The sequence below is a fragment of the Pavona decussata genome, unplaced genomic scaffold (assembly GCF_977016875.1).
Source record: "Pavona decussata unplaced genomic scaffold, jaPavDecu1.1 SCAFFOLD_47, whole genome shotgun sequence".
In the NCBI taxonomy this organism is placed as follows: domain Eukaryota; kingdom Metazoa; phylum Cnidaria; class Anthozoa; order Scleractinia; family Agariciidae; genus Pavona; species Pavona decussata.
The window spans coordinates 722,216-745,996 of record NW_028145469.1 but is presented as its reverse complement, the minus strand read 5'-3'; the positions used below and the strand labels follow the sequence as shown (position 1 = coordinate 745,996).

At 37.3% G+C, this 23,781-nt stretch overlaps 2 protein-coding genes across 3 annotated transcripts; both read left to right on the top strand.

Annotated features, from left to right (window-relative positions):
* The first annotated feature begins 1,271 nt into the window (after positions 1-1,271).
* On the top strand, positions 1,272-11,350 carry LOC146482135 (uncharacterized). Of its 2 annotated transcripts, none has more exons than XM_085107340.1 (3): positions 1,272-1,443; positions 8,625-8,838; positions 9,348-11,350. In XM_085107340.1, exons 1-3 carry the CDS (start codon positions 1,441-1,443, stop codon positions 9,608-9,610), a joined length of 480 nt encoding a protein of 159 aa, XP_084963466.1. In that variant the 5' UTR covers positions 1,272-1,440; the 3' UTR covers positions 9,611-11,350. The 2 variants fall into 2 exon arrangements, with proteins under 2 accessions (XP_084963466.1, XP_084963465.1); XM_085107339.1 differs by having other exon boundaries at positions 8,542-8,838.
* A 383-nt stretch (positions 11,351-11,733) lies between these two features.
* LOC146482134 (uncharacterized) lies at positions 11,734-22,584 on the top strand. Its single transcript, XM_085107423.1, has 4 exons — positions 11,734-12,064; positions 19,493-19,792; positions 19,954-20,767; positions 22,235-22,584. The coding sequence occupies exons 1-3, from the start codon at positions 11,968-11,970 to the stop codon at positions 20,247-20,249; spliced, it is 693 nt and encodes a 230-aa protein (XP_084963549.1). The 5' UTR covers positions 11,734-11,967; the 3' UTR covers positions 20,250-20,767; positions 22,235-22,584.
* Positions 22,585-23,781: the final 1,197 nt, after the last annotated feature.

Here is a 23,781-nt window from a genome sequence, read left to right as displayed (position 1 = left end):
TTTTTCGCCTTTTTCCTTCAATTTTTCATTTAACTATTCCGCCAATGTGTTCGCGCAAGCAATAAATCGAAACTATTACTTTTCCGAATTGTTCCATTGTTGGACATGTGTAGTTGAAGACACAGAAATTTCACACAGGTTTTGTATTTTCAGTGGAATAATTGGACTTTTTAACAAAGAAATAAAGGAGATAAAGTGTCTGTTGATTGTTCTTTGTTTCTGTCTTTTGTTTCCGTTTTTACTTTATATTTTCATCGGTGTTCTACGCGCTGATCATATACACATTTAACCGTGTCACATTCAAGGATCAAATAATTTCATTTTTTTAAACAATCAAGTCATATGATAAAATTCTTATTGACTGAGTTAGGTCGGGCAGGTTGGGATAGAAATTTGGTTCTCGGTCATCGCGTACGGACCGCAGCCAGATATTTTTCCGTCCGGCCCTCCCAATCAGTCAATAAGTGCATATGATTTGCTTTATTGTCTTGAGTAAACCTAAGTTTTAAACTGAAAAATAAGGGTCTTCATCTCATGTTAAACTGATTGGTTGCTTGTTGTAACGAGCCTGTATTTAAACACTCTCTAAATTTGTAATAAATTATGGTTTGGAAATTTGCAGTGTAAAAATTTTTTAGCTGTAGTTCGGTCGCCAATCTAGCAAGATTCACTATAGGTAGGAAAGTCCTAATTTGTCTAAAGCGACTCTTTGCAAACATTTGAATTTGAGATTCGCATTGAGATAAGAAAACCCATTTATTTACAGAAAAAAGTTTTTTGTTTTAACGAGAATATTCCTGTTACAAGAACTGTGAAAATTTCATCTGTTTGGTGGAGTAGCCTAATGTAATAAAACAAATGATCTTAACATCATTAGCAAATTCTTGGGTGAAAATGTTGTCGCTGTTGAGAAAGCTGTTCATAAGTGGTAAGAAAGAGATTAGCATTGGGTACAATATAGTTTTTCTGGTCCTTAAAGATAAGCTGAACTAATAACAACAAAAAGGTAAGGAAACATAAACGGAAAAATTACAGCAACGTTAAAAATGTGCTGTCCTTACTATCGTCAGTTTCGATGATTGAGTTGCATCATGCTGAAGGCCTGTAGGTTTTTAACCGTAAAGGCGCAGAGACAAAGCTGTTTGACATTTTTTATTGATGAACACACGCGGTCACTTAAATGAGTTTAAATCATTGAAGGTGGAGAAATTTCATTGGAGAAAGAGAACATGTCTTAGCACGTTTTTCATTTAATGCGGCTTAAAGTGATAGTGCTTTTAGTTGAGGTCCTGTTGCGACCGTGCCTCAAACGGAATTTTTATTTTTACCTTCTCGGTAAAAATATACTGACGCCAACCGACAAAATGCACCGTTTGAATTATTTACTTCTTCAAGGGTTATTTTTGTTGATATCTGTCGAGAAACTGCCTCTGTTACAGAATGGTAAGGTCTTCCTCTGTAGTCTATCTTTAAAAGGTTTATTCTAATCATACATATGTTGTATTTGTATTTTCCTGTTGATAAACAAGAGGTAATCTTGACGTAATTGTAGTTTGGAGCGCGCAGAATTGTGTGTGTCTGGTCAAAGCTCCCTAAAAATCTATGGCTCTCTTGCGAAAGATTGGGGAAGCAGTGTTTGATACGGATGGATTTCATAGGGATGGTCGCTTGAGACAATGGTTTATCATAGCGTCGGGAAATAGGAAACCAAATTGTTATTAAAGTAGAATCCTGTGATTTAGATTTCGTTTCGCTAAATGTACTGAACAGTTTAAGTATCTACTGTTAAAGGCTTCATTTTGTCAGGCACCCGATTTAATTTTTAAAGGACCAAATTCTCTGAAACCAGTTTAAGTAAACAGGATAAGGGACACAGGTTTTTTAGTGTAGTCGCTACCGTCAATACATCATGAAATAATTTGTCAGCTTATTTTATTGATGATATACTTAAATACTGTCTTGTTCCACTGTTTGACGTACTCAAACGTATCAAAAAAATTTATTCGTTAAAACAAGAATATGATTTAAGGCTGAAAGTCTGTATGTTGCAGTAAGAATAAATTAAGGAAGTTTTTCTTTCTTTCTGTTTTCTATTAGTAAAACGAGAAGATATCATAAACATTGTTGGTTTCTAAGGCACTATGATTTCTACAAAATTTAACAATATTCTTCGTATTCTAATTAGCAACGCTGTTGAAGTGAATATGAGAAAGATCGTTATCAGTGATATAAAAAAAAACATTTACAACTTATCTCGATTTTGAGTGCTTTTCTCCAAAATTTTAATTTCACTTCAAAGAGTTGAAGCCAAAATTATTTGATATTTGGTCTGTACAAAAAACTATCGCGGCCACAAATTTAAAGTATTAACGTCTTATTATCAAACTCTCGGAATTGGAGTTATCACTTTTCACAGTTTATAAGAGCTGGTCGTCTGTCAAGATCTATTCCCAACGTGGCAAGGCACTGCGTTCTTATGAGCCTTCCTTTTTACTATCACGGTTCGGATGAAATATCTTCTGTTGATCATTATAGTATTAAACAATAATAATAAAAAACGAACTTATTGGTGGTTATAACTGAAATCAATAACTGTGTACCTCTCTTTAGACTGAGTCAGATGTCCGCTGAAGATAAAATAATTAGATCTTATTAGGTCATATTCATCACTGGTACATGAGTTTTTTTTCTTAGATTATATCGAAAAGTAATTGTCGTTTCATCTATATTGCAATGCAAGGCCGAGTCGTCACTGTATAGGAATAAAATGACAATGGCTGTCTTTTACCTCTTTACTTCAACGAAATTTTGGTTGCTGTGTTTCTCGCCCTTTACTCTCCCGAATAAAATCCCTGTTTTTGCTACCGAAATGAAAGCTCTTCAGGGGTAGTTTCCTCCTGTGATGCTGTTTGTTTTTGAGTGGTGAAAAATAGACAGTGAAATTGCCATTGCCAATTGAATTTTTTTATTTTAAGTCCTTTTGAAAATGAAAACATTTGTAGGTTGCAACACTGGATAGCCAAGGAGATTGCAACGTTTAACCTACTCGCGAAAAAACTATTTGGGCTTTCTTCCAGCGAATAATGCAGACCTCAGCTATTTACTATTGGATTACACGATGCGATTTCTGCGAAACTTGTATCTCAGCAAAGAGCCTTTGATAAGTTCACTAAGAAAGAAGAATGCTGTAAAAACCTTTTTCTTAGCTGTTATCTTCCTTCTTGGAAACGAAAACATTTTATATGAAGGTTGCTGGCCTGGATTTTAGTTCCCTCAACTGAACATTTCTCTTTTTTACCGTCAATGTTCCAAAAGCCATTGTGAATATTAGCTAAGAGATTAGATAAATTAAAGCTTATATTAAAGCGAGAGCGCAGAGTGACTCATTCAACGCTAAAGCCGAGTTCATATTGCAGATCGATTATAATTGAATTGTAATTTATTATAATTGGAAAATAATAGCCAATACTTCGTAAAACATTTACGTTTCGTGGCTATTTCCACGGCCTGGTAGGATTTGTACAACATAGAACTGAATCAATATTGAAAAAAGGAGACGAAGTGAGATAAGGTCAATTAACATTCATTTGATTATTTCTTGTAAGGTTCTCGGTAAGAATTATCAGATAAGTTTTAATTAAAAAGTAATAGCCCAAGGGCTCTTCTGTTCATTCTCATTGTAGAATGCGGCAAATTGAACTCACCCGTAATAAAAAGGAGGTATTTGAAGCCTTAAATATACTCAGTCGTTTATACGTTCATGTTAACAGGCAGACTTGCCTCAGACAGCTCGGTGTTTCTGCTGTACAGTAGAGAGTACAGACGCCTTGTATTTAATGAGAGATTAGACAAAATAGTCTGCCCCCCTTAAACGAATTCACTTGAATTAGTATTTTGGCCTTGAGGAAACTCATTTGATTGTAACGGATTTCAGTGATTAAAGAGGTGATTCTAATCACGCCGGCGATGACAAAAAATACAAAAACTAGCCGCATCAAATGGAGACAACCTCTAGAACAGGAAATTTTGAAACACTACAACTAGTGGCCCATGATTAGTGAAACTTTCTAAATCGTTTGAGTTGAAATCAGAATTCCTTCGGTTTTCCTTCTTAATAGTAAGCAATCATCAAACTTTTGTTAGGAACTGCAACCATATGCAAGTTTCAAAGTCAAATCCATTTTTCAACCACGAAAGTGTTCCTATCCGAAACGGCACCAATAGCGAGCCTCAAAGGGACTATGTAAAACATTTTAAGTATTGCTTCAAAAGGTTAAAGTAATATTGAAAACAAAGAAAACCTAAAAATAATGGTGATCAGGTTTGTTAATGTTTCTCTACCAGTTTTCATGAAACTACAAATAAGTATCTGGGTGTGGATGGAAATAGATTGGAACATAAAATACGAAAATATTGAGCTTAATTCGTCGAGTTCTTCCCTTGTTGAAAACAGATTTCAGATTTTTTCAGATTTTTTTATTTATGCACTATTTCAAAAGTTTATTACAAAAGGAAATTACAATACATCACGAAAGTAACATTAAGACAACATTAAATTACATAAATATCAAAGGTAAAATGTGCGCAGTGACCAAAGGAGCTTAGGCTTTCAAGTTGGTCACTGCCACGTGCAGCTAACTGGCGTATAACGTGCAACTAAATTGTAGAACAGAACAAAAGACAAGAATAATAAGAGTGCATAGAATCATACTACAATTTTTACATTAAAAACAATAGAAATGATAATTAATAGTGAGGGCAGAGAAATCAAATACTCAAAAACTCGGCGGTTTAAAATTCTTTTGTAAAGGCGCCACTAGCAGCTGCTATAGCTACCAGCCCATGTTTTTGATCTCACCCACCCACCCACCCACCCAACCCACGCGTGAATGTGAAAGGCAAATGAAATCAGAGATGAGATAGACCACTACATCGGGGACTTCGTCCACTGCTCTTCTAAAACAGTGTGTGGGTTCTTTAACGTCCAACAGATTATTAGCAACAAGTGTTGTGAAAAGGATTTATCGGTTACGGTTCATCGTAGTTATCCGAGAAGACTAGAAAGGCTAACCGTTTGAAGATGTCATTTCAAAGCACTTTCTCCTCAGTTATTTAAAGACCCTGAGTGTTGGTCTGGCCGGAGTTTGAACCCGCGAATTCCAACCTTTTCTATATACCTTATTGTCGAACTAATTTTCGAAAATTCTCAATTCGGTTTCAAGGTCCTACGTTTTTCAACTCGCTAAGTCATGAAATTCAAAACAGTGAAAGTATCAGTTTGTTTGGCCAAAGGCTTAAAAAATTCCTTCTTTCTAAGTTAAATTGACTCTTTGTTGAGCTACACACCTTTTCTTTACCTTTTCTTTTTTTTTTTTCTTTCTTTCTTTTTCTCTTCTTTAAAAAAAAAAAATAATTGGAATTTTCAATCAGTACCCTTAACTTCTATGGTTTATCCAGGCGCGGATCCAGGATTTTGAAATGGGGGGTGAATTTTTGTAATAATGTAATTTTTTATAGAGCCAAAGCCTGGTTGAGGTGTTTGAGGTACGGCAGCGAAGAGCTCTCAAGGAGCTTATTAACGTTACAACAAAGAAATTATTCTCAAAAAAGCAGATAAAGGCAGAACAACCGTCGTTATGAACGGAGAAAACAAAGTCAATGACGGACAGAAACAATTGGATGATAGAAATAACTGTCAGCCACTAGACGAACCAATGGTTAGAGACACATCCCAGAGAGTTAAACACCTCATTAATGCCCTTCATCAAGCAGGGTGCATAGACGAAATGACGGTTAAATGGTTTAACCTAACACCAAATCCGCCTCGAAGCCCAGTGTTTTATACCCTCACAAAAATTCACAAACCGACATTAGTCGGAAGTCAAGACCTATCATATCTGGGTGTGATGGCCCAACAGAACGCCTATCATCATTCGTAGACAAACTACTTCAGCCAATAGCACAAATACAGGACTCGTTTCTAAAAGATACGACACATTTCATAAGGTTTATTGAAAGCACTAGGGTGCCTAGAAACGCTTTTCTAGTCTCAATGGATGTCACTAGCCTTTACACGAATATCCCACAGGAGGACTGAAAGAATCACTATAGTATGCAACGCATACGAGAACTTTCATGCCAATAACCCTCCCATAGCTACAAATTTCCTCAGAGAAATGCTCAGCCTTATACTGAAGGAGAACTCCTTCCAAACACACGGAACTGCCATGGGCACTAAAATGGCAGTAGCTTTTGCCAACATCTTTATGGCATCTATAGAAAAGGAGATCTTAAGGCAGAGCGTTCACAAACCACTAATGTGGAGAAGATTCATTGACGATGTATTTTACTTGTGGGATACAAACAAAGAAGAAATAGAAAATTCATTGAGCAAGCAAATTCGTACCACCCGACCATAAAGTTTACCGCTGAAGTCTCACAATAAGAAACAACATTCTTGGATACAACAGTCTATAAGGGACAGAGATTCGAGAAAGAATCGATTCTCGACGTGCGCACACATTACAAAACTACTAAAACATTTCAGTACACAAACTACAACAACTGCCACCCAGCAGGCACTTCTGAGGACAAACGCTTCTAAAGTAGTGTTTGACGAAAACATTAAAAACTTTAAAACACGCCTGGTATCGAGAGCTTATCCTAGTAACCTGGTGGACAAAATCCTCTCCGAAGTTAACTTCGCAGAAAGGAAGAACGCTCCTACACAAAAACAGAAAGTGCACAAGAAAATTCTACCCTTCGTGACACAATTTCAACCATCACTGCCATGTTTGAAAAATATTCTAATGGACACTGAATGGCATTTAATACAAAACCAGCCGCTACTAGGAGAGATATACAAGGAACCTCCCTTTATCTATTAAAGAAAAGGGAAATCGCTTAAAGACATGCTTATTAAAGCAAAATTATAAAGGCTTTTATCTACACAATGGGCACACAGCGGGAGTCGTGTAGGTCTGTCAACCCCATTTCAACAGGCTCAAAATGAATAAATTGATTGGTAGAACCAGTCATCGCTAATGAACATTCTCCACCTCAATTAGAGAAATCAAATATTATTTCAATATTTGACGGATAAGGAAAAAAAAGGAAGGGGGCTCAAAAAAAGGGGGGTGAAAATTCACCCATTTCACCTCCCCTGGATCCGCCCCTGTTATCCTATAGTTCTAGGAAGCCTATAGTTAATAAGTCCCCGGCTTCTATATAGGCTTCCTAGCCTTTAACCCTTTTAATATTGTAAATAGTTAAGTATGAACATTGTAATAGTAAGAATATTGTGTGTCGTCTATAATGTATTTATGTTGTATTTTTTTGGTTAATGGCAAATAAACGAATGAATGAATGAATGAATGAATGAATGAATGAATGAATGAATGAATGAATGAAATAGTTCGGTGCTCTTCCAAATGAGCTAAGCGGTCGGCGGTAATCAGTTAGGGACCTTCCGATTTGACCACGAGTTCGAGATTCAGACCACAAGTACGACTTTTCAAATCTAGTTTGCGTGGTTTAGATAATTGCTTGTCACACCAATCTTGTTTCTAGGGTCTCCATATCTGCTGGTAAACAACGGGAAGAAGGGATAGTTCTGGGGATGTGATTGATGTGAAATTTTAACGTCCTACTTGTACTCACTCCCGTATTCGTACCCTAATCTGATATCACTTGATACGTCCCTGTTGGTATTCTAGGAGCATTTCGTGCAAGAAAATGGCATTTAATTTTACTCTCAGCACTGATTGAACAACTGGTTGAAAAAACCATAAAATCCTCTGAATGTAGTCCCTATAGATCGGGCGAATTTTTTTTTTTAATATCCCTTTTACCAAAACAGTGTTGTTACAGAAAAATTCTAAGGAGTAAATACAATCAAGTAAAGAGAAAAGAGAAATGCGAGAGAAAACAACTGCTTGGTGCTTTTCCTGTGACGGGGTGAAAGTTGACTTAAATCTCCTTGTACAACATACTAATCAGCACCTCAGAAGATACGCGCTGAATGAGTTAAGGTGTTAACCTAGAACACAGACTTGGCAGAGTCAGTGCATGGCAAGGGGCCAGATTCACGAAGCCTTTCTAACTTGAGATGTATCCTAAGTATTCAGTGTTTCTGTACAATAGTCTATTGTTATCATAACAATAGACCATCGTTCAAAGACAATACTTAGGATACCTCTCTTAGGAGGGCTTTTTGAATCTGGCCTCAGAAGCCAGATTCACAAATCCCTTTTAAGTTCAGATATATGTATTAGGTATACAGCAGTCTATCGTTAGGACAGCTATAGGCATATAATTATCTTATCTTGGAAGCGCATCCTGAATTCACGAAGTCTTCCTAAGTTAACATGTATCCTAAGGAGTGTTTCTTGAGAATAGTCTATTGCCAATAAACAATACATGGGATACATCTGAACTTAGGACTACCTTTGTGAATCTCGCCCTAGAAACACGAACTTGATTTAAGTTTTGTTCTGGATAATAAAGATAGACTTTTAACAAACATTCTACGCGTTCTTTCAGGAGCGAAGCATCAAGTAGACGCGATAAGAAGCAAATTTGCCTGCCAAAATGATGTCATGTATGTTCCATGTTTGTGGCCTCAGGTTATCAGAATTTACACGGCGACATACTCACGCGAGGAGGCACATATCTGCAGTCGGAATAACAGCGCGGAGTACTGCAACCCAGTGGACAAGACGAGAATGGCGAACATCATTTGCTCTGGTCAGGTCACGTGCAACATAACTGTGGATAAGAGTACAATGGGTGATCATTGTCCCAACGTGTTCAAGTACCTGAATATCCTCTACACCTGCAGTAAGTCACTTACTTAGGTCCGCTCAGTCCTGGTGCGCTGCCTCAAAAGGAACTTTGTTTGAACATTAAACATTTTGTCTCTAAATAAAATAACATCTGAAATTCGACATGAACATTTTCAAAATCCAGCTTATAGAAAGATGGATAGTTGGCTGTTCACGTTGCTTGGCCTTGGAATTGCCATCCTTAAAATCCATCCAGCTATGAAAGAGGCCAACTATGACCTTCCCACCCACCCTGAGTTTTCTTGATCGCTAAGCCACAAGGAGACATGTAGCGCGTTAAGTAGGTTACCCGCACCATTTTATCCCTCTTCTATATCCACAAGAGACACTTTCTACTTGGATGATGCTAGTAGTCTCAGGACGCCTTTGACATGTGAATCTAGTTAACGACCTGGCTCGCCACGAATGCCCCTTAGCTCTTTCTACGTCATGAGTCTTTGGTAAAAACATTGATGGTAACTTTCATTACTCATACCGTCTAAGAAATTTTACTGTTTATTGCAGCAGCGCCACCTCCCACAACAGAGCCCCCTTATGTGAAGAAAAAATCTACAATGGTGTTGACCAAGCCGTCCTCACCAGTGCCCTCTTCCAACCGAAGAACAACGAGAAGACCAACCACGAGCACTTTGTTTCCAGGACTGATCGATGATGACGAAGATTACTCAGAAGCAAATGACGTTGGCTTTATCATATACAACAGAGCATGTATCTATAGAAATTCTTGTTTCTTTGTTGTCATGTCGATCTTGATAGTTCTTTTGTAAACACAGGGACTCAAAGCATCATATTTGGGACGATGTTCTAAACGAGGTCTGAATCTTAGCCAACGCCTAACTACTGTTTACAACACCTTTAAACAAAGTCCGGCTAACATTTTATTCTCGTTCACATAATCGGCCCTTTATGTTTTAACTCTACACCTGAATGGGTGCTTTAAAAGGAACTCTGCTCCTCCTACTTTCAACACCAGCTCCTTGCATTATATTTTAGCACGCGCAACTAAAGGTCGGTTTGAACCGAGGCACGAAGTCTTGTACAGCATTAAACATTTTGGCCAATGCATACTAAATACTTTTATATAAGAAAAGTTGTGAATTAAATTAGTTCTAACAAATAATTCAAGTTTAATTTCCTTGGTTTGATGGCGTTAGCATACACATGCACTGTAGAACATTTCCACGTTGTGATAATTTGTGCTAGAACTTCCTACTTTCTTTTTTGAGATAAAAAGTTAATTTAATCCTTAACCTTCCTTGTTTTAACAAGAAAGGTGAAAGGTTTGCCTTTCGTACAAAACGAGAACTTCCTTTTCGTTAAAATTCCTCTAATTTAGGGCTATTATTTTGCTCACTGTTGGTTTAAGAATAACTTGGCTGGGAAGACCCCTATTATAGTACGCCTTCATATTTAATATACGACTATAAAAACTTTGGTGTGTAGTAGCTCTGTTAAATAAAAGCTTTCAAGAAGGTCTTTTCCATGTATATTGCTGATTGACTTTTTTTGCGGTAATTAAAAAAAAAAGATTCTCAGAGCATAAATTGTAATAAAGGCTTATAATTGACATGTGTTAATTGATTTATTTAGACAGCTACATGTACAAAATAAATAGACCAATTTTTATAGCTTGGCTACCAGGCTTGTGGAATAAATCAAAAGAAGAAAAAAAATTCATTTCTGAGTATAGAATAAAATTAGAGTGCCTGACAGGAATTGATCCACACCATGCCGAATGCTCTAATCCCTTAGTTACAGGGAACTCCTGGCAGACCTGGCAACCTGACATAAATACCGCTAGATTCAATAATGTGGAAAGTTTCCTAAATATTATTGAAGAAAGAAAAGGGTAAATTTTATTCTCCATTATGAAATAAAAAGAGACGTATTCAGATGTCACGAGCATTATTTTGTTTTTAGAATGTCATACATAACCAGGCTTTCTTGCCTTTGAATGCTTGTAAAGCGATTTTGAATTGAGTTTTGGAAGCAATTCGCAGTTGTTTTGGTTTTTTTTTCAGCCACACTCTGTGGTTGGTTGGAAAAAGTCGCGCCTGCACCACGTTCTCAACCAATGAGAAACAAAAGCCAAACCAATCGTGACTCGTTCGCACGCGTTTTTCCACGTTTTTGTTCGGTTTCATGTATTTGCCTTGAATTCTGACTGGCTCTTTGTGCTGTTTCCGTCTCCTGTGATTGGCTACAGTAATAACTTGGTTTAAGTTTTACGAAACGTAACTGAAAACAGCAATTATCAGTTAGAATTCATAAAAACAAATTGGACTCCTTCTCTTTCTGTCATATTTTGAGATGAAGTGAAGGCATGCAAGTGACAAATTTAACATACAAAAATATATACCTTATTAGGGATAACGCAATTATTAGTGGTTGACTGCCTTATTGAAGACAATTTTTAGCGCCATTATAGAACTAATTAAACCTCTTATAAACTGTGAACAGAAATTTAGTTGGAAAATAATGTTAATAAAGCAATTACAGCTGACCAATTGTAATCTGTAATTCCACCCGTATGCCACTACGGGAAAATAAACCTTAATACCAAGTAATGGGAACAATACAGAAATTCCGCGAGCTTGTTATCTTAGAAAACATTCATTAATTTTTGGATTAACCATGAAAGGAATATTATCTCGTGTTTTTCTTACGACGGCGCCATCAAATGGTTCTATTACGTTTTTTAAAACGAAAGTCAATATAATAGAACTGAAAAATTACTATTATGTAAGTCGCCGGTGAATGTAACGATGTGTAAATAGATTAAAGTTCATTTGTTTAATAAAGGCAATGGTTCTTATTAAAGTCACTGTAATGATCATTTTAAATTGCAAATGTTCAACAGGCCAAAAACAAAATAATGTAACAAATTTTAAAGTGGATGAAGTCGTCAGATGTATTATATCTCTTCAGCGTTCGAGCGGCTTTCACTAAGCTTCTTTCAAGCGGACACAAAAACATCTACTTTTTTGTTTCTTTGCTTTAATTGAAAAATCATTCAACTCTAATATGCTGTCCTGCCTTCCTGTCTTTCCCATGGATTAAGAAGCGAAACTAATTTCCGAGTATTAAACGTAGTTCAGTTGTTATCGTTCCCTGGGAGAATACGATGACTTCTCGGCCCGCTTTAGCAGGATTCCTCGCATCGTTCATGGTTGTTACTATTATGCCAAGTACGGCGACGGAACCGAACTCCCTCCGTACAGGTACTTATACTAAGAGCTTAGAGACTTCTAGCATAAGTCTAGTTTTCACTTGCCAAGGAAGCACAAGTGCAAGCATTGGCACGACGTAAAGTACGCCCCATAAGGGGTCCATAAGGGCATCTTCAGAAAAAAACGATCGCAATTCAAGCATAGGCATAAATTCACCAAAAACAAATACACCCATGGCTTTCAAAAACGTTTTCACAAGATGAGTGCAAGCGCAAGCACAAGGAACTGAAAAGAAACCTTTTAATCATTACGCATGCCCTTGTGCTAATATGTCTACGTCAAGCTTGTGTTGATGCTTAAGAGCCGTTGTCTGAGAAAACCGGGCAGGCGTCACGGATGGGGGTCGGCCGATTTCCTTCATTTTTTAGCTGTTTTCTAGTTTCGGTCAGTGATGTTGAAAGGCAATATTTTTACATTCAAACACCTTATAGTTTTCGAGATCCGACAAATCGACCGTTACGGACGAGAAATCCGTAAAATTCAAATGCTTAACTTCGGTAACGCGTTGACAAATTACTCGCTACTCAAATTCTACCAACTTCGAGAATCTCTTATTTGGATAGTTTTTCTCTGATTCTAAGTCATCTCAAACTTTCTCGATGCGTTTATTACCTCAAGAGAGGAAAAATGATTTGCACGTAATAAAATTCAAAAGATAATCATGTGTGTTTATTGACTTTTCGTAAGATCGTTTTCTTAAAAAGGCGGCCGTTTATGGTGAAAGAAAATAGTTGTAAGAAATCATTATCATCCCCTTAACACGAATAACGAAACTGAAGTTTGGGATCTACAAAATCAGAAGCGCTTTCAACCTTGATTTCAGGTGCATTTCATGCGTAATATTGGACAAAATAACATGTCACGCACATTGTCACGCACACTTTATCTACAAATTCTTCAAGTTTAGATATAAAAACTTACACTACATTTGTTTGATGGATATACCTAAATGTAAAACGCTATGACTGTTTATTTTCTCGTATTTTCCATCGCGTCGCTTTTTAAAATCTTGCTAAACTTCTGAATAAAACACTGGTTCAACTAATTTTCATTCAAAAGGCATGACCTTTCAATTTCAGCGGCTCGGATTTCATATGATATCATTTCATTTGCTCAAGTACGCGAGTGGATTTCATTAAAACGTTTTTCAGTCACAAATTCACAATTCTGACCAATGAACCACCAGTTCTAAATAAGTAAATCATTCAAGTACGTACAGTTTCTGTAACTCTACTGAACTTAGCATAGCATACAACATATCCTTATGGGGACTGCCTCGTCATCGAGGCCTCGTCTCAGTTCTTTGTTGTTTTAAAGGCATAGATGTTTTTTTATGATTTAATACTGAGATTTTGCATACCGCAATGTGAACAAAGTGATCTCACCTTGAATAGGCCTGTACAGCTCTCACAAATGCTTAGACAAAACGCCATGTCTCAAAGTACACCCGAGTGCCCAGGAGTAACCACGACTAACCTCGAATGACTACGGACTAAACACGAGTGAGAATGCTTCAAAACATTACACTGAATTCTTCATTACGTAATTTTTTTAACGTTTCTGGAGACTTTAATAAATAGGCAAATTCGACATTTAAGGCAAGAGTGGGGAGGGAGTACGGATGGGATGGGGGGAGGGCTAAATTTACCGCTTTCTGTCCTCCTTTAGGAGTCCAGCCACTGTACAATACGTCAGACCGGCACTGAAACAACAGTAATGTGACCTACAAACATACATGTTACTGTGACAAAGGTAATTTTTCTTCAGCTAAAAATGGGAGTTTTCCTTTCTCTTGAAAAACGGGTTGTCAAAACTTGGTTCCCATAGTGACATCAATGTCACGGAACACTAACCAACCATAGCTAATTGTGTTCTGGTAAACTTTTAAAAACAAATTCGTAGTCTCAAAGGTTCTTGCGCAAATATTAGAGAGTTAGCATCGCGTAAACGTGAAACGCGAACGGCAAAAACGTAACAACGCCATTTTTGGCCGCTTGCCGGTCGCTGTTTCTACGTGAAAACAGGCTATTTTGCGTTTGCCGTCTACGTGAGAACTACGTAAGTATTTCTTCCTATATTTCTTTCTATATTGTTGAAAACAAGTGGGTAAATTAAATTTCTTGTTTAAAAATCGTTTATAACTCACTCCGTACCCACGGGCGGATCCAGGAATCTTGGATAGAGGGGGGGGGGGGGGGTTCCAAACTTTTGAAACGTTTCTACGGTAAATTACTTATCCCCTACACCACCGAGTTGCCCCCCCCCCCCCCCCCGTCAACATATTTTACACACTCCATAAGATTTCCCTGTAGCGGTAAATTTGGTGTGCGTTCCAAAAGTATTGCCTTTCCTTTAACCCAGAAAGAAGTGTGGACGGTTTAGGTAAGTCGTGTTGCCACATTGTAGCTTTTCGCTAGCCTGCAGAACAAACGTCTTTTTTTTTTTTTTGGCATTGTTCAGGCGAGCGGAGGCAAGCACAGAGCGCAAGTTACGCGCGATGAGAGTGCCACTCTCGTTGCGCGTCACTCACGCTTCGCGCTCGCCTCGTGCCTGCCTCCGCTCGCCTGAAAGAAACGCAAAAAATACTGATACGCCTGTTCTGCAGGCTACTTTTCTACTAAATTACGAAGACTGTCATGCTTCACCACGGCAGATGGAACCGGTTTAAAGAAAGCAGAGTAGAGCACTGTAGAGCACTAGAATTTAGTTTTATGGCAAAATGATTTAAAAAAAAAAAGTCAACTTATTGAATAGTGATATGCCATGATACCTTGCGATGCAAGAATTTTAGCGTCAAACAAGTAGTAAAAGAACAAAAATAAACATATAAATAAATAAATAAAAATACAAAAAAAACCCCTGGTCTTACGGGGGGTCCGGACCCCATGGAACCTCCCCATGGATCCGCCACTGTTACCGCACTTTTCTTCATGAACTGACCATAGCAGCTTCATTTGACGAGTAAGCGAAGCTAAAGTCAAAAGGTTCACGCTATTTTATTTGAAACGTGAAAAGGCACAGGTATTTTTTGTGCGGTTTATGACATCCCAGGAAAAGCAAATGTCCGCCAGGGATAATGGAATAAAAAAAATGGGGGTAACCGCGCGTTCTTCTTAGATCATTTAGCTCCAATTTGAAAAAGAAAAAAAAGATGCCATGCATTGATATGTACTATAAATCTTTTTAGTATTAATGCTACTGTATTATAACTTTAAAAACTGCAAAAGCCGTGAACGAAGATCCTGCTTGCTTGTACGTTGGATCTCACAGGAGATCTAATCAGCCAAACTTAAAAACTTGAATAGACGATGGGAAGTCCAAAGACTACTGCAAGGCTGACACAACGTAATATATTGAATTATCTCTGAAAACTCCGCTGTTACCCCCATTTTCTTTATGAATACCAATAAATGTTGCTACTGAGATCTACTTTTGCCGCATGGTCATAAACTGCCAAAATCATCATATATTGTAGGTGGTGCCGTCGTCAAAAACCCGCTCCTTAGAGACACAGGGTCCGCCCCCCCTCCCCTTACACGACAAGGATTGTGCGGGGTAACATTTGGTAACATTTTAAAGAAATCAGGCATAGTTTTTCATATTTGTACACGAAACTCTAAAAGTCGACATGTTTTCCTTCTATTTCTTAAGCTACTTTTACAGAAAACGGTGACACGATTTCATAGTCTATATGTAATAACCTGGAATAAGAAAAAAAACCTTACCCAAACAAACAATTCCAATGAAAAGACTTGCGCCAGATCAGTAAGAAACAAAGGATATTTATCTGGAGAATTTTATTTCCTTTCCTAAGTACTAATTGATCGATGTGATAAGGCTTACAAATACCTTAAAAGATCGTCATATTTTGCGAGGCTATCAACATTGAGGCTCTCTCGTTGGAATTGTTTATGGAGGGAAGAAAAAGTTAACTGAAGACTGGCCACTCAAATTTTTCTCATGCCGGAAAAGTAAGAATGACTTTTTCTTACCCGCTCCAACTGGAACTGGTCGGTTCCCAAGCAAATACAGTTTGATGATCTCGCGTTCTTCCACTTATACCAAGCGAGGAAAGATAGCTGTGTAACTAGTCATGATTGCAAGATTTCACTGAGACGATCGTGGGATTATTTTGTTCCGGAACTGGACCACAGGGTTAATTTGCGTTTTAAAACGAACAGCTCATTCTGGAGATCGTGAACTTCTATTTTCTCTTGGTGCGGGGAAAGTGCGCAATTTGAAAATATTGACAATTACATTTCCCCGCAGTTTTTAATGATGAGTGAATTCCGACGAGAAAAATGTTTGTCGAACTATTTTCCGAAATTTGTAGGCCAATTTCAAATTAAAAAAATTGTTAACAGATAAGTTGAGGCATCAATATCAGCTAAACTAATACAGAACATTTCCTTCGTTGATTGTTGAGCCATTTGTTTGATATAGTGCGCTGCTACGTATTAAAAAAAAAGAGAATATTTAAAATGAATAATATAATGAAATATTATTTCAGATACTCAGTTCCATTTAAACCCCAAAAAATTAGATGGACTAAGCGCTTTCTTTAAAGGTTTAATCACTGTCAGACCAAGAATTTTTATGACTCTCAGAAACTCTGGAAAAAATTAACGTTTGAGAAAGCCGTACACTGTGTTTCTCTCGTGAGATTGTCACGCTTCAAAGCGAGCTGAGTTCCAGCAACACTTCAAAAGCGACAAGAATCGAATATAAACATCCCAAAAATCAGAAATGAAATATACATATATTGGAGAAGGGAACTAATTGACCAGTTTAGGGTTCTAAATACAAATTGAGGCTCTTATTTCGGCACCCGATCAAATTGTCAGGGAAAGAGCCACAGCTTAAATTAAAATTTGCCAAAATTTTTGTCAACAAAAAGTACGTGACAATGTGCGTGACATGTTATTTTGTCCAATATTACGCATGAAATGCACCTGAAATCAAGGTTGAAAGCGCTTCTGATTTTGTAGATCCCAAACTTCAGTTTCGTTATTCGTGTTAAGGGGATGATAATGATTTCTTACAACTATTTTCTTTCACCATAAACGGCCGCCTTTTTGAGAAAACGATCTTACGAAAAGTCAATAAACACACATGATTATCTTTTGAATTTTATTACGTGCAAATCATTTTTCCTCTCTTGAGGTAATAAACGCATCGAGAAAGTTTGAGATGACTTAGAATCAGAGAAAAACTATCCAAATAAGAGATTCTCGAAGTTGGTAGAATTTGAGTAGCGAGTAATTTGTCAACGCGTTACCGAAGTTAAGCATTTGAATTTTACGGATTTCTCGTCCGTAACGGTCGATTTTTGGGGGGGGTGGTCGGATCTCGAAAACTATAAGGTGTTTGAATGTAAAAATATTGCCTTTCAACATCACTGACCGAAACTAGAAAACAGCTAAAAAATGAAGGAAATCGGCCGACCCCCATCCGTGACGCCTGCCCGGTTTTCTCAGACAACGGCTCTTAAGTACTGACTTTGTTTAATATGTGAAAATCCAAAATCAGTATTATTCTTTATTCTTATGTTTTCATTTTCCCCCGTCGACGAGAGTCTAGACATTTGCTTTTTTATCCCGCTGTTTTACAAACATTCTCCTCACAGAAGAAGACAAATCCCGTTTCCCGAGTGAGATTTAATCCCGTAAGACAGTAACCCGCATCTATTTGAAAATGAGTGCATATTCCTCTGCTCGAGCATTTTTCATTTCATTTCGTATTTCTCCCTTAAAATTAAGAGTAACCCGCATCCCATCAACAAAAGAGCTCACATTTCGCTTGTCACGTTTTTTCCATACCAAATCCTCTCCTTATAGGTCATGATAACCTGTAACCCCTTGACTTTTTTAACTGAACGAGGATGGTCCCCTTTTTCTATTAAATGACGAAGGTAGTTGGTTATGATCTGTAGATTATTACCTGTTAAGAGCTCAATATCAATTTTGTCTAAGGGTTATTGATTCATTAACCAAACGAGATTAAGGTCTTAACATCCGATTACCTATATTTATTGCATCTTTAGTACCGTATTTATGGGCATTAGTGGTTTTATTTGATTGCGAAATAATTAACCTTCATCAAGGGTGTATTTGTAATAAGTTATATAAGAACTCCAATTCCATTTACTAGTCTTTCCCTTTCATTTCCTATCAGGAGCTTTACCTGCAAGATATTTATCTTTACTTTCCTGGTTCTATTATATATTTTTTCTCTAGTTCTTCATGAGGAATGGATATGAAATGATTTCGGTGTATTCAAAGTGCCAAATTACGACTGAATAATGAAAAATTAGGGCCAGATTGTCAATCAACAGTGAAAATACAATTATAGCTGGAAAATAGCGGGTAATGAATTTTCCTTTCCTAATTGCCGAAAGAAGGAGGTAGATTACAAAAAAACCTTTTCCTGAAATTTTAGTCTTCGCAAAAACTGAAAAAGAAAAAAAAAGAAGTAAAAATTTGAACGAATCATCATAAAAAGCAAGTAATTCACAGTAAGTGCTTACGTCCGACGAGAATACTCAGAATACCTAGACTGTCTTCTCCTGTGTTCCCAGATGGTTTTGTGGCCTTTTAAGGGCACATTTGGGAAAGTTGACACAGTTTGATCTGATCCGATGTTTTAGCTAAAAATTTCAATTAGTAAAAAGTTATAGGAATTCTCCAAATCTACAATCTGTTAATGGATGATTTGCCGAAAATGCTAGCTGGCTTTTTGTCTCACTTTGAACGACATATTTGTCCCTCCGAAAACAAAACAAAAATTTGTCTTCCATTGTATGCCATTGTTTCCTCAGAAAACTTTTGTTTTTAGTTACGAAAAAATCCAAATTTCGGAGGAACGAACGAAATTTGGAACGAAATGACCCGTTGGGTGTTTCTGACGCTAACATCAGCAAAACGGTGAGGGTGGGAGGAGATTAGAGCTTTGTGTTAGGGAGGGGCCCTTGACTAATTTTGACCTTAAGGGGCTAGATAAATGAGTTTAAAAACTAAGATGAAGCCAGGGTGGTTACCTTACATAAGTATTTGAGACTATGTGGGAAAAACAGATCTTAGCAAGGGCTATTGGAATCCAAAAAGAGATTTGGGGATGAAAAGGCAACAATAGTTCTAAAAAGCTGTAAAATACGTCATATGGACGTTTTCTCCAAATCGAAGTTTGATTATTTCCAAATGTTGTGAGGTTATCCCTAATCAGTTCATTTTGGATTCCAATAGCCCTTTTTACTCATACTTATAAGCCGCGCAAAATGAATTTGGATTGCTAGCCACATCCCGAGATGCGCAGAATGTATGCGCAGTAGCAGAAAGAGGCACTGACGTTAAAAATGTTACAATCAATTTTTAGTAATCGAACGTAGAGGATGAATGACATTTGGATTGCTATATTTTGTAGCGTATACCTGCGAGACAGACAAGGTGGAAATCAGTTGCGAAAAATATCCTGGAATAATCAGTATCCACGACGTGATGTTCCCGGAAGACAATGCATATTATTGTGACAATGGCGAGGCTGACCCGTGTGTGGCGTCCCAGGAGGAAGAAAACTACCTCAAATGCGCACTGACAAAGTTGTGCGATGGCAAAGCAAGCTGCTTTATTCCCATGCTGCATGGAATTAACAATTACATCCAGTTACCCTGCAGAAACCTTGGCATCAAAATACGCATCACATTATTTTACGACTGCATTAAATGTAAGTTTATGACGTAGCTTGCGGTGCATGGTCTATACATTCTCGTCTTTTCCCTCAGACAAAAAAGCAACCTCTCTGTGCGTGAGTGTACAAATGGATATCGACGTACTTAACGGGACTTTTTAAAGTTAAAAAGTGACTTATTCCTTTTAATGTTTCAGATGGGAATGGTCCAACACCAACTGTACCGAACATAAAATGCTCTACTTTTTCAGCAAAGCCTTCCAATGACACAATCCCCACAGAAACACCGATCGAAGCAACTACTGCCAGTAAAGTTACTAGCGCCACCACCACTGGGAAACCATCCCCAAAATGGATGAGAAAGCGTCCGTCCAGTTGTAACATTTCTAAAGAACACCATCTTGTATTAGAAAGCAACGCTCCAAGTTGTTGCAGCTCAGTTACGATGACTGTCTTCATATTCACTCTTCACTGGTTTCTGCAAATGCAGTAGTGGCTTGTCGCCTATAGTAAATACCATTGGCTGACATCCTTATCAGCATCATCACTATCACCACTGAAATTATTCTCTTCCTCTTCCATATGACCATCTTAGTTTCCACCACCACCATCATCATCATCATCATTATCATCACCATCACCATCACTGCCTTAAAAGGAGCTCTTGCATTTCACCATCAATAAATATTTTTGGTCTAAACTATAAAGAAAGTAGCGTCTTAGCTGAAATATTGAGTGCATTTATCTCAACCTAGTGGGTGGTAGAGGTTAAACAGACGGGTTGGGTATTACTAATATTCCCCAGTTTTCAGTACTGCTATTTAATCTAAGGCCGAACGAGGACGGAAATTTATTAGTCAACGTGAGTTGAAGGACAAATCTTCAAAAAGTTCGTCAAACCTTTGCAAGACTTTAAAAGGAGGAATAAAGTACTTGATAAGAATAACTCTGAGTATTTGAAATTACTCACTTTAAATGCGGAGATTAAATGTGGCTAGGCTTGTTAATCTTGTTGCGTTCGACGAAGGAGAACGCAAGCCTAATTTCGTTTTTGCGTCCTGTGTCTTTCGAGTTGGTATGCCTGTGTACGGCTATGCAGAATTTTTCGAGATTGCTGTAAGGACACCCAAATGGCGCCCCCGCTTGAGTTTTGCAGGGGCATGTGTCGGCCAAGAAACTGGTGCGAACTTATGACGACATCTGACCTCGTTTTCGCGCTAGGGCCATCTTTTTAGTCTCGTTTTCGTATAAGAGTCGCCCCCTCGTTTTCGCGCTATTGCCTAAATTTGCATACCTCGGGAAAGTTTTACATTCAGTGTACGGGATCACATTTCAACTGCAATGTTCATCAATGTTCACTGGATGGAAATATCTCTAGACTACAGAATCTTTTCTCTTTCTTCCAGAAATCTTTTTTGTGAAAGATTGCATTGAAGAAATTACACGTTTCTTGGCCACAGGTTGGAAGACAGACGCAGTTTGTTGGAGCAAAATTTGCATAAATCGGGAAAGTTTTACATTCAGTGTACGGGATCACATTTTAACTGCAATGTTCATCAATATTCACTGGATGGAAATATCTCTACAGAATCTTTTCCCTTTCTTCCAGAAATCTTTTTTGTGAAAGATTGCATTGAAGAAATTACACGTTTTGTGGCCGCGGTAAAATAATTTTCCGTGGGAAATAAATTCATCGAACACGACAGCGCTGCACGCCTGTTGTACATTTCGTCGTTTCAGAAATAGATTTCAACCGCAAACTAGCCCGTGGAACTACGACAAGACCATGCTCATCAAAATCGTTGCTATGTTCAGGAACCTTTTAATCTCCTCATTTGATGCTACAAAACAGGTAAAGAGAGCTTTTCACCCAGCCCTAGGTTCGCGAGGTTTTGCGAGTTTATAGTATAAAATCAAAATACAAAAATATCTGAAATATACACACATTAGAAACTGACATCAGGCCCCGGTTTTTCAAAGAGCGGATTATTTTATCCAGCGGATAATTCGCTATCCAGCGGATAAAATCTATTGGTTGGAGAACATTTTATCCACTGGATAGAGTTATCCGCTCTTTGAATATAAACCTTGGCTCTGAGATGTCTTTCAAAACTGTATGCAAATTAGCTCGCTTCAGTTCGACATTTTTACGGCTTTATAGTCGCGTAAGTTTCGCGGCATTTTGGTAAAATACCTTTTGAGTAGAAGACCAAAATAGTATGCTGGCCTGTAAGTTTCGTTTTTCTCAAAGATTATAAGCGTTATACCGAAAATGATGTGCACTATTTTAAACTTCAACGGTGTCACGCAACAGGCGGACCGAAAATACTTTCTATTTTTTTTTTTTAAAGTTCAACAACGTAGCCGCTGAAATTTTAAACTCAGCTTCGTTTATTGCAAATATTTCACCTTGGTAGTTACACATTACGTACAGATATAAAAGGACGAACGCACTCTATAATCTTTGATTACTACTAGTTATATAACTTAACTGCGATGTTAGATATTCTGGAAGTTGGTGGTAGACATATTGACAGCAACCAGGCCTTCGCTGGCAAAATTTTAACATAATATTACCAGAAATGAATTCAAGATGGGCAAGTAATTCATGGTAAGGTACCATATAGTCACCCACATAAACCTAACCGTAACCCTAACCCTCCATATAGTCATCCAACCCTCCATATAGTCACCTTTACCTTACCATGAATTAAATGCCGACCCAATGTGGTTACAGTTACCTGCTGGCTTATGGAAACGTGGATGACACTAATTGTTATTGTATTAAAACTTCCTACACGTATATCAGTTATATTATTTATTGCTAAGGAACACACGTTTCACAGTTGATAACAATTTCTCTTTCAATTAATTAAATTCCTGATCTCAACCGTAAATCACTTATTGTAATTAGGGCCACACACGGAGACACAAGTTAAATATTAAAACGCTTCTTAAATTAAAAGTTTGTTTTTTTAGTTAATATTTTTCCTTTCAAGAATATTTACTTTTGACCAGTATTCATAACATCAGTCTTCATCACCGTGAAATTCTCCTTACAAGAACGTTTATCCAATTAATAAGATTTCCCGTTTTTAAGAGCACCTACCAGGTGTAGCAACGAACTCGTTGTGTAAACGCATACTAGAAACAATTATAAAATTACTTTTGAAACTAATCTAAAACAACAAAATTGATCTTATAAAAACCTTTAAAAGACTAAATTTTCGGCAACCTTCTCTTGTCTTCATCAAAGTTTTAAACTGTGTCCCTCGCATAATTTACGGCTCTTATTTGCCGCCTGTCCCCGGGGATGCTGCTATAAGCATTCTTTGGTTGAAAACGTTTAAAACAATTATTGACGACCTTTCTCTTGACTTAGATGGATACAACTGTAACAAGAGTGAAACGATGGGCATAAATATTTTTAGCTTTTCATTATTTTTACACTTTTATCTTTTGAAGACATCACTGAAGAGAGTTTTCGAAAGTTTACTTTTTTCTTAATAATTTACTATAATGAATCCTGAGATCTTAAATTTTCTCGCTTTAATCTGGTTAATGCATATATTGGTAACAAGAGCTTTTCTTGCAGATGTGTAGAATTCCACTTGGGCAGCATAAGTACTATCCTTCAAGAGGGTCCTATTTTCTTTCTCATTGGGACAAGTCAATTGGAAGGAATTGGTGCCCTTTTTTCAAAATATGGCAATTTAATTAATCCAAATTAACTACGTTTACCTTTTCGGCCCTATGCCCCACTGGGGGCTCAAAGGACTAAGAGAGACCTTTGAATATCTTCTACATTTTATGTAATTAGGCCAATAAACAACAAATAACTTTAACAACAATTACCTATTAAAATAAAATTCAAAAATTTTCTTTTCTTTTCATCTTTCTCTGCTCCTGTTATGTGGTGTTTATTATGAGAGAAACTCGTGAAGATATTTCAGATATTTCGTGTTGTTGCATATTATGTTTTGGTTAAAAGAGAAACTAAAGAGAAGGTCTAATTACCTGATGTC

What these genes read in the sequence shown, in the direction of transcription:
- LOC146482135 (XM_085107339.1), top strand. Translation starts at nt 1,365, where the DNA reads ATGCACCGTTTGAATTATTTACTTCTTCAAGGGTTATTTTTGTTGATA. An exon ending in ACTGCCTCTGTTACAGAATG is followed by an intron (nt 1,444 to 8,541) that starts GTAAGGTCTTCC and finishes GCGTTCTTTCAG; the next exon opens with GAGCGAAGCATCAAGTAGAC. An exon ending in GAATATCCTCTACACCTGCA is followed by an intron (nt 8,839 to 9,347) that starts GTAAGTCACTTA and finishes TGTTTATTGCAG; the next exon opens with CAGCGCCACCTCCCACAACA.
- LOC146482134 (XM_085107423.1), top strand. Translation starts at nt 11,968, where the DNA reads ATGACTTCTCGGCCCGCTTTAGCAGGATTCCTCGCATCGTTCATGGTT. An exon ending in ACCGAACTCCCTCCGTACAG is followed by an intron (nt 12,065 to 19,492) that starts GTACTTATACTA and finishes TATATTTTGTAG; the next exon opens with CGTATACCTGCGAGACAGAC. An exon ending in ATTTTACGACTGCATTAAAT is followed by an intron (nt 19,793 to 19,953) that starts GTAAGTTTATGA and finishes TTAATGTTTCAG; the next exon opens with ATGGGAATGGTCCAACACCA.